This window comes from Cibotium barometz, chromosome 48 (assembly GCF_041138505.1).
Source record: "Cibotium barometz isolate CiBa-2024 chromosome 48, ASM4113850v1, whole genome shotgun sequence".
Taxonomy (NCBI): Eukaryota; Viridiplantae; Streptophyta; class Polypodiopsida; order Cyatheales; family Cibotiaceae; genus Cibotium; species Cibotium barometz.
Window position 1 is genome coordinate 29,877,321 of NC_141093.1, and position 9,128 is coordinate 29,886,448.

General features: G+C 39.0%; 1 protein-coding gene across 1 annotated transcript; it reads right to left on the reverse strand.

The window, feature by feature from the left end:
• Window positions 1-7,143: 7,143 nt before the first annotated feature.
• On the reverse strand, window positions 7,144-8,899 carry LOC147611053 ((R,S)-reticuline 7-O-methyltransferase-like). Its single transcript, XM_086785173.1, has 3 exons — window positions 8,112-8,899; window positions 7,859-7,923; window positions 7,144-7,721 (listed from the first exon to the last, which is right to left on the reverse strand). The coding sequence occupies exons 1-3, from the start codon at window positions 8,872-8,874 to the stop codon at window positions 7,398-7,400; spliced, it is 1,152 nt and encodes a 383-aa protein (XP_086641299.1). The 5' UTR covers window positions 8,875-8,899; the 3' UTR covers window positions 7,144-7,397.
• Window positions 8,900-9,128: the final 229 nt, after the last annotated feature.

Genomic DNA, 9,128 nt, shown 5'->3' on the forward strand with positions numbered 1-9,128 from the left:
CAATTTGGATTTCAGCAAATGGAGATCTCTATTGGTAACAATGGATTAAAAGCCGTAGTTGAGGCATGTGGAACTTCCAATGCTGATGTGGCTTTATCTACCCCGCTAGAGTTGATGAGCGTTTGTGTTGCAAAAAACCTTGCTTGGTCAAGGTCTCCATTAGAACAACCAAGCGCTAAACATCTATAGACAATTGTGGACATATGCGAGCACACCGAGAAAAATCAAGTTGCTTGCAAGGAGTTCTTAGATGCCATTTGGGATGAGGTTTGTGTGGAAGTGGCACTCAAAGGGGAGATATGATGAGAGTTGAGTTGACACATCATCTTCATCACGTTCTTGATAGCAGTTCTTGCATGGAGGCCAACCAATTGGACATGATTTCATTTATGGAGAATTTGCATGTTAAAATTGGGGAGCATCTAGGTGGATGTACTAGGGAATGTAAAGAACAAGTTGATTCATTAAAAGGGCAAGTATAGACATTAGGTTGGGAGGTATTGAGTCTAAAGATATCCGTTAATCGACTCAATGCTATTATGAAGAAGACGAGTTGTGTGCTGGAAAGCAGGACAATTGCTTAGTGATTTTTTTAGAGCATGATGTTTTTGTCTGGGAGAAAATTGTACTCAACTATCCTGCTATGACTCTTCAGGCAATATTAATGAATTTCCTATTTTCTCGAAGTCTTTATATCTCCCTTTCTATTTTATTCTCTGCTCTTTCTTTCTTTATGTCTCAACATTTTTTATAGTTCTTTGTTTTTTTTCTTGATCTCTCTCTCTCTCTTTGGAGTAATGCCTTTGTTGGCAAATAAAGGTGAGAGATGGAGAGGGGTTATGACTTATTAGTGTAAACTGATTGTGTTTGTCTCTCTAAATCTCTAATAATTACACAATGTTTGCTAATGTGTGGAGTCTATCCTTGAGAGTAGGCCCATCATACGTGTGACATACGTGCGAAGATCATACATGAGGATAATGGCACTTAAAGTAGAATAAATTTAATAAGACAATAAATATAAAAATCAAATTAGTAGTTGCTTTTTTCTTTTTCAAAGCAGATGGCTAGGAGCTCTACATACCTAAGCTCAAACCAAGTCCATCGGCTTCAAAATTTTGGATATAACATTCGCATCTCGCCATAATTGTTCACGAACAAGGGCTAGCATTTGAAAATAAATTCATGCTAATTTAATGTACTTCAATGTAAATGAGATCAAAACATTTGGAAGGGTTGAAGATGAGGAGCATAGAGAATTGTATGCTGGAATTCACTTGGATTTGGGTAACAGAGCAACTCCTATTGCTACGGTTCTTCAAGAACTTAGCAATGAAAATTTGAATGTTCAGGTATGTAGAGATATGGCAAGAATCCCTATTTCTTTCAATTTAAATGAGCCACCTATAGACTAGATTGGTCATGTTGAAGATTTTGAACCTATTTCCTATTCTGTTGGTGATGTAAAAGGTATTAAATCTGGATGTCATTCTATAAGGCGTGTTTTTACATTTCCCCGAAATGTTAAGCACCCAGCAACCATGGTGTTATGTTCTGGAGATTGTGCTCTTCACTCTTTAGGGACCCTTTCTTACAAGTGCCATTTTTGTGCTCTTAACTCTTTAGGGACCCTTTCTTACAAGTGCCATTGTTGTGAGGCACTAATTTGGAAATGTGAGGCATCAAGAAAGCCATGACAATATGTGGGAAAATATTGTTGTGCAAGTGGGAATATCTCTTTATTGCCTTTGGAAAATCCTCCTCCTGCATTAGCCAATCTATTACTTGGTAATGATAATGTAAGTAAGGAATACAAGAAGAATATATGCTCTTATAACAATTTGTTAGCATTCGTTTCACTGGGTGCTCACTTGGACAATCAGTTTACTAGGGGGGTTGTATTTAATTGCTGAATTCATGGTACTACCTATCATCGTGTTGGCTCTGTAATACCCAATGAAACACGAGATGCAGCTCCTCAATTTGCCCAATTTTATGTGTATGATATAGAGCATGAATTGGAGAATAGACTTAATGGGATGCCTTCTTTAAATCATAATGTGCTTGAAAGGTTGCAAACAATGATGTATGAACACAATCCGTATGCTGGTGCATTTTGTACAATGAGAGAAATGTTACAGTCCAGTCTGCATGAAAATTTACGAATGGTCATCATAGAGGCTCGATCAACATAAAGACAATACTTGGTTCCTACGGGTAGTGAGGTAGCTGCTATCATGCCAGGTGTCAAGGGGATGATTTTCATGTAGGTCATAGAGATATTCAAATAATGTCTCGCACAGGTGCTACAAACAGAATGTCTAATTTTCATCGTTCATATATCCCTCTATTATATGTTCTTCTATTTCCTTGAGGAGAGGATGGTTTGGCATGTTGGAATTCCACTCCAAGGTAGGAATATACAAGGTTCAAATGAGGAGACAAAGACTATAACTCAACGGCAATATTATGCATATAGATTACAAATAAGGGAGATACAAATGCTTCCCTTTTGCGCGATGGTTGACTTCATTATTTGCAAGGGTAGTGGGATTTCTTTCTGTTATTGAATTTCAAAAAAGAGGCTTGCCACATGCACATATATTGTTGAAAATGGGTACCCAACTTACATGCGGCAAGATGATGGTAGTTTCATCCAAGTAAAGAATCATAGGGTGGATAGTCAATGGGTTGTTCCATATAACCCTTTTCTCTTTATGAGATACAAAGCCCATATTAACATAGAAGTATGCTCTACCATTATAGCAATAAAATATTTGTATAAGTATGTATATAAGAGACATGATAGAGCTACTATAGAGTTGCAAGATACACATCATTGGGATTATTGATGAGGTTAGTCAATATTTGGATGCACGGTACGTGTCTGCATCAGAGGCAAGTTGGTGCATATACCAATATGATCTGCAAGATGAAAAGCCAGATATACAAAGGTTGCATGTTCATCTCCCCTTGCAAAATCATGTTATATTCAATGATCGTGATGATTTGCGTGATGTAATTAGTTGTGAGTTAGAAATCAAAGAGCTAATAAATTGGATGCAGAAGAAAATAGATTGCTATATGTTGATTTCCCTTGCAAGTGGGTGTGGAATTATTCTCTTCGATCATGGACTAAAAGAAAAAAGGGAAATGTGATTGGATGTATGTATAATGTTAGCCCGAGTGCAAGTGAGCAATACTATCTACACATGCTATTCACAGTGTGTAAAGGTTGCAAATATTTTGAGGAAGTACATACAGTGAATGGGTAGTTATATCCCTGTTTTAAGGCTGCATGTGATGCAAGAGGAATGTGCTGGAGAGGGATGATGAGTGGTATATGTGTCTTCAAGAAGCTACATTTCAGAAAACAGGATTCCAGCTACGTCAATTTTTTGTCATCATTTTGGTTTTTTGTGAGAGCCTATATCTCCTGGATAGCTTTGGGTCAAATTTTGTGTTGAACTTTCAGATGATTTTTTCCATGGCCTGCAGAGAAGGTGTGTGACGTTGGTGTTTGTCAATATATAGCTAAGAATCAAGCTCTATTACACTTGCAAGACCTCTTACAAAACAATATAAAAAATGTCTACATGATTTTGAAGGGTTGCCTCTTCCTAATTGATCAACTGTTGTTGCTATCAACAATGGGTTGTTGATGGAAGAGATGATGTTTGATGTTGTTCAATAGGATGATTTGGCTCTTTCCATGAAAAGGAGTCTTAGTAGTTATTAATCTAGAGCATTCCATACCATCCTTAAGGCCGTTAATGGGTTGTTGATGGAAGAGATGATGTTTGATGTTGTTCAGTAGGCTGATTTGGCTCTTTCCATGAAAAGGAGTCTTAATAGTTATCAATCTAGAGCATTCCATACCATCCTTAAGGCCGTTAATTTGAATAATGGTGTTGTATTTTTCCTCGATGGACCAAGCAGATCAGGTAAAACATATCTATATAATGCCTTGCTATCTCGATTACACGGAGATAATCAAGTTTCTTTGGCATGTGCATCTTCAAGAATAGAAACATTGTTACTTTCAAATGGACACACTGCACACTCATGTTTCAAAATACCATTGGTTTTGAATGCTTTTAGCACATGTAATATCAAAGCTAATATCCCATTGACTGAGATGTTGAAGCTTGCAAGATTGATCATTTGGGATGAGGCTCCAATGATGCATAGGTATGCATATGAAGCATTGGACACATGACATTAAAAGATATCATAGTGTTCAGTGGCAAAATTATGCTCTTTGGTGGTGACTTTAGGTAGATCTTACCTATTGTTCCAAAGCAATCACATGAGGATATTGTTGATCATTGTGCCGGTCATATATTTGGAGACATGTGAATGTTTTAAAGCTCACCCAAAACATGTAGGTCATTCAGAGTGGTTATGATTCTATATAACAAGAATTTGTCAATTGGACTTTACAAATTGGGGAAGGCTATATATGGACCAGTCAAACAATGAAGGTAGAGTGGTAATTCCACCACGAATGTCTATTCATAGGAACTCCTTGCTGAGTTTGGTGGTTTACAAAGAGTGGAGGATTATGCATGATTCATCAGATACTGTGCTATTCTTGCACCATGAAACTAAGAGGTGGATGAGATTAATGAACTAGCCTTGGCTGCATTACCTGGTCTTGAAAGAGAATACCTCAGTGCAGATTCAGTTGTTTCTTCTTCTGAGAGTGACAAAATATTGTATATAGTTGAGTACTTGAATAGTTTGAGTCTGGGTGGTGGTTACCCTCCTCACCGCTTGCTTTTAAAGATGAATGCTCTTATCATGCTTCTCTATAATTTGGATCCTTGGTAGGGACTTTGTAACGATACTAGACTGATATGTAAGCAATATGTAAGCAATTTCACTCAAAGGTGATAGAAGCAGAAATTATTTCAGGTACAAATATTGGAAACAAGGTCTTGATTCTGAGGATAACATTCATTCCATCAGTGCTTCAGTTGCCTTTTGACATGAGAAGGAGACAATTTCCTGTGAGGCTAGCTTTTGGTATGTCAATAAATAAGTCCCAAGGTCAAACATTGAGTGTGTTGGGACTTTATTTGGCCACACAAGTATTCAAGCATGGACTATTGTATCTTGCTATGTCACATGTAAGATCATCAGCAACAGCAGCAGATGCAGTGAAAGTGTGTGTAAAAGATATCGTGGACCATGAAAGCATCAACAATGAAGGTACAAATGAATTCTACACAGCTAATGTTGTCTACAAAGACGTACTGCAAATGGCATCTAGAAAAATGTAAATGTAATGTATACTCATAAGGCAGCCTACAAATGCTAGAGACTACATTTGTAGCTATCGTTGTATCAATCAAGCAAACATTTGGAAGGAGAATGTTCACAAATAAGTGGCATCTGCAAATCTATGTTGTCTTTCAGTAAGTGTGCATGCTTTCAACTTGATTGATGTTTATTTTTTATTGATATTTTTATTTTTGTGATGTGAAGACATGAAGATAAATAGGAGTTGGATGGCAAAATTCTTGCAATTTATCTCCTGTGCACTAGCGTTTCCATTGTCGGTAATATTGAATTGATATATATAAATATACTTACATTGTCTGGAATAAACGGTTGACATTGAGGTAAAGCCACCATGCAGATCCAGAAGTATGGAGTGTCCCCATCTATTACTAAAGGGGTGGTTTAAAATTTTGAGATGGCTATAGGGGCATGGTGAGTTCTTCTTTGTTTTTATAACCTTCTTCGAATAAGAAAATGTTTTGCTCTTGATTTACTTTCCTTTAATGTGGCATTATTAATATTTCTTGTTTAGTTCAAAATACTTAACGTCCATAGAGAGGGAGAGAGAGAGAGAGAGAGAGAGTTAGAGACTGACCTCATAATCATGCATAAATGATTAGTGAAGGTATTTTTGTATTTGATATCATAAGTAATACTGCATAGGATGGATGTGGCAGGGATATCATTTTCATTTATTTATGGCGATGGAGAAGGTATTTTTGTATTTGATATCACAAGTAATACTGCATAGGATGGATGTGGCAGGGATATCATTTTCATTTATTTATGGCGATGGAGAAGGTATTGAAGGTATTGGTCTTGACATTTGCTATAACAGTCATCATTGTTTACTTTAATCTATGTAATTTTCATGGCTCAATTGTAGACCCTCCATCTTGGGAGGAAGGACAAGCTACAACATCTCTAATGATCAAACTATTAGAGTGTATAGATGTATTACTGTATAAAAATTAACTTTTTGGGTTTTTTGACGTTTTAATGTATTGAAAAATGATATTGATACGTTTTCTTAAAATATGGAATATCTTTATATTTTGGAACCTAGATTATTGCTAGGTTTGTATGGTCGAGACATTTTACAATGAGAGCTTTGGCCTGCTTGGAATTTACAATCTAAGATTGCAAAAGATTGCGGATCAGCTTCATGTACATGTAATGTTTGTAGGCTATGAAAAACCTAACAGGATAGATTTTCGGTGCATAGGCACTGGACAGTACAGAATTTTTCGATTTGCCATTCACAAGCTTGTTTAAATGCCATTCGTCTCAAATGTTGATCCACCGAATGAGTTTTGTAAGGTTCTATCTTTCAGCTTTTTTTTCTTTAAAATTATATCTTTCCATATCCAATGTTATTGTCTTATATATATTTTTTGGATAGATGACGTCGAGGAGCATAGGCTTCCAAGGAGAGATAATCCAGTTGCTCGTCGAAGATTGTTTTAATGGTTTACACATGTGTGTTTGGTTGTCAGCACTACCCTGGGTTAGAATACGAGATACATATGTATGCCAATTTTGGTGCTTATTCAAAGAAAACTAAGTGTTTTGGGAGCTTTGATATTGTGACAAGCATGGTGTGGATATATATATGTAGGTTGTTAAGTCGATGACCATGAGGTCAAAAATGGGCTCTAAATATAAGGCCTTTTTCTCCTCTTCCTACTACAAGGTTGTTCTATCCTCTTCCTACACAAAGCTAGAATACCAGGTTGCCCGCCGTAAGAGACGGGTCATGCCATTAGTAAATATTACACAAGAATCCTCACTATTTAACTTAATTATATCAAATTGACTTTCAATTATTAAAAGTGATGGTACAACAACAAAGTGAAATGTCCATGAAACATTTCACAATATTGATATACACAATATTGGCTTGGGCCACTGCTATGAAGAAATCCCACACAAAATGTCCATTCTTCGGGGTAATGAGAGAAGCACTACTTGCCTTATTTAGATACACCCCTTCATCATGGAGGCTCTTCCTATATGGATTAAAACTCCCCCTTAATTATTTATATTTTATATAATGTCATAAACCTCTATGTGGTGTTGATCTCTCAAGTCCTATCCTCTCTTTTTTTTTTTCACTGGGGCGGCTCATCCGAAAATGTTGGGAGGAATGCTTCTATTACACACTCACGACTTGGAAGATCAATAATGCTGTATCTTATGAATCCACTAGCATTTAACAAGTATTCCCATTCTTGAGATGTTCTCTCCTTGCTACCTAGGTAAGTCATCATAGCCAAGTCGAAAATCATTTTTACTTCCTTGAAGGGATGTTGTTGGTTTTGATCCGTCTCTAGAACAACATCCATGATGATTAGTTTTCCTCCTTTTCGAAGTGCTTTGTAGCAGTTCTTGAGGATTTTGATGCACTCCTCATCCTTCCAATCATGCAAGATGTGCTACAGAACACAATTTGGCAACAATTGAAAGTTAATAAGTTTGGGTCACTCACATGGTAGTAAGTAAGTAAGTAAGCAGCACAAGCCATGACTTTGGTAAAAAGCTAAAAAAACGTAGTAAAAGTGTAAAAGTTTACCTTCAGGAAAATGGCATCTGCAGATGGAATGTCCTGGAACATATCACCAGCTACGTGCTCTACACCTATAAAGCAAGCATTCAGAGACAAAGAAGCAATTTGAGAAACTGTCTTGGCGGCACACCAGGCAGGTACGTGCTCCTCATCTATAAATAAAGCATCATTATAGATCATGCAATATAGCGATTAAAGCTTAATGCAGCATTATTAGTAGTAGTAGTAGTAGTAGTATGAACCAGGGTGGTGCACGTACCTGGGTACTGCGGCGCCTGAGCCACAATGTGCGGCAAGTCAAAGTTGATGGCATGGATGGAGGGATAGCGGGCAGTGATCTGGGAGGCGGCCTTGCCAATATTGCCGCCCACGTCCACGAGGGTGTGGACGTTTCCGAGGCCGTGGTAATGGGCGAGGAGGGCGTTGATGCCGATATCGGTCTCGCAGGCGAGGGCCTTGATGAAGGGCGTGCCGAAGGCCTCCGGGTTGTGCTTGGCGAAGACGAAGAGGGGCATGCCGCCGTGCGCTCTCTCGAACGCCACTGGACCGCCCTCTTCCAGAATGCAGTCCGGCAAGCGTAGCCAAGGGGTTAACACCGCCTCGTTGACCCCCATCAGCGCCACGTCCGCCAAGCTGCTCTGGGTGCCCTCTTGCACCAGCCACCTCGATACCTTGTTAAGGCAATACACAGGCGGCGCGGTGCCGCCGCCTTCACCCTCTTTGCGCGAGAACACGCCCCTCCAACACAAGAACCGCATGATGCGATTCAGATAGTCCTTGTTTGGAGAAGACGACGCTGGGCTCGCCAGCTGCAGCCCAGCCGCCATCTCGTCCAATGTCAAGGGCCTCCCTGCCTTGGCCAATATGTCTGGGATTTTCAGCACACAGGCCGCCCCCACAGCCATGGACGACACAAAACCAAAGGCTAGCGTCCATGCCTCCACCTGCCCCTCTAGCTGCGCCTCAGCCTCCCCCCCCATCTTCGGGCGTGGCTCACTCTCGCTTTTCTGACTTGCTTCCATGATGGCGCAGCTCTGATCAGCTTCGGAGAACGGATACCATTTATATATATATATAGCTCACACCCATCAAAAAGAAAGTCTCCCACAGAATCCTAATTCAACACGACTGTCCGTCCCCCCCTTCTTTCAAATCCTCATTTTCAAACAATAGGTTGAAATTTCTGCTTCAATTTTGGAATGTCGCTTCTTGCAGCCCTCAACGACCCGTCACTCTTTTCTGAACATCAACATTGAAATCCTCATTCAAATTCAAC

Coding starts and splice junctions, on each gene's coding strand:
- LOC147611053 (XM_086785173.1), bottom strand. CDS start 8,874: ATGGAAGCAAGTCAGAAAAGCGAGAGTGAGCCACGCCCGAAGATGGGG. Junction 7,924..8,111: donor TCAGGCGCCGCAGTACCCAG/GTACGTGCACCA, acceptor CTTGCTTTATAG/GTGTAGAGCACGTAGCTGGT. Junction 7,722..7,858: donor CAGATGCCATTTTCCTGAAG/GTAAACTTTTAC, acceptor TGTGTTCTGTAG/CACATCTTGCATGATTGGAA.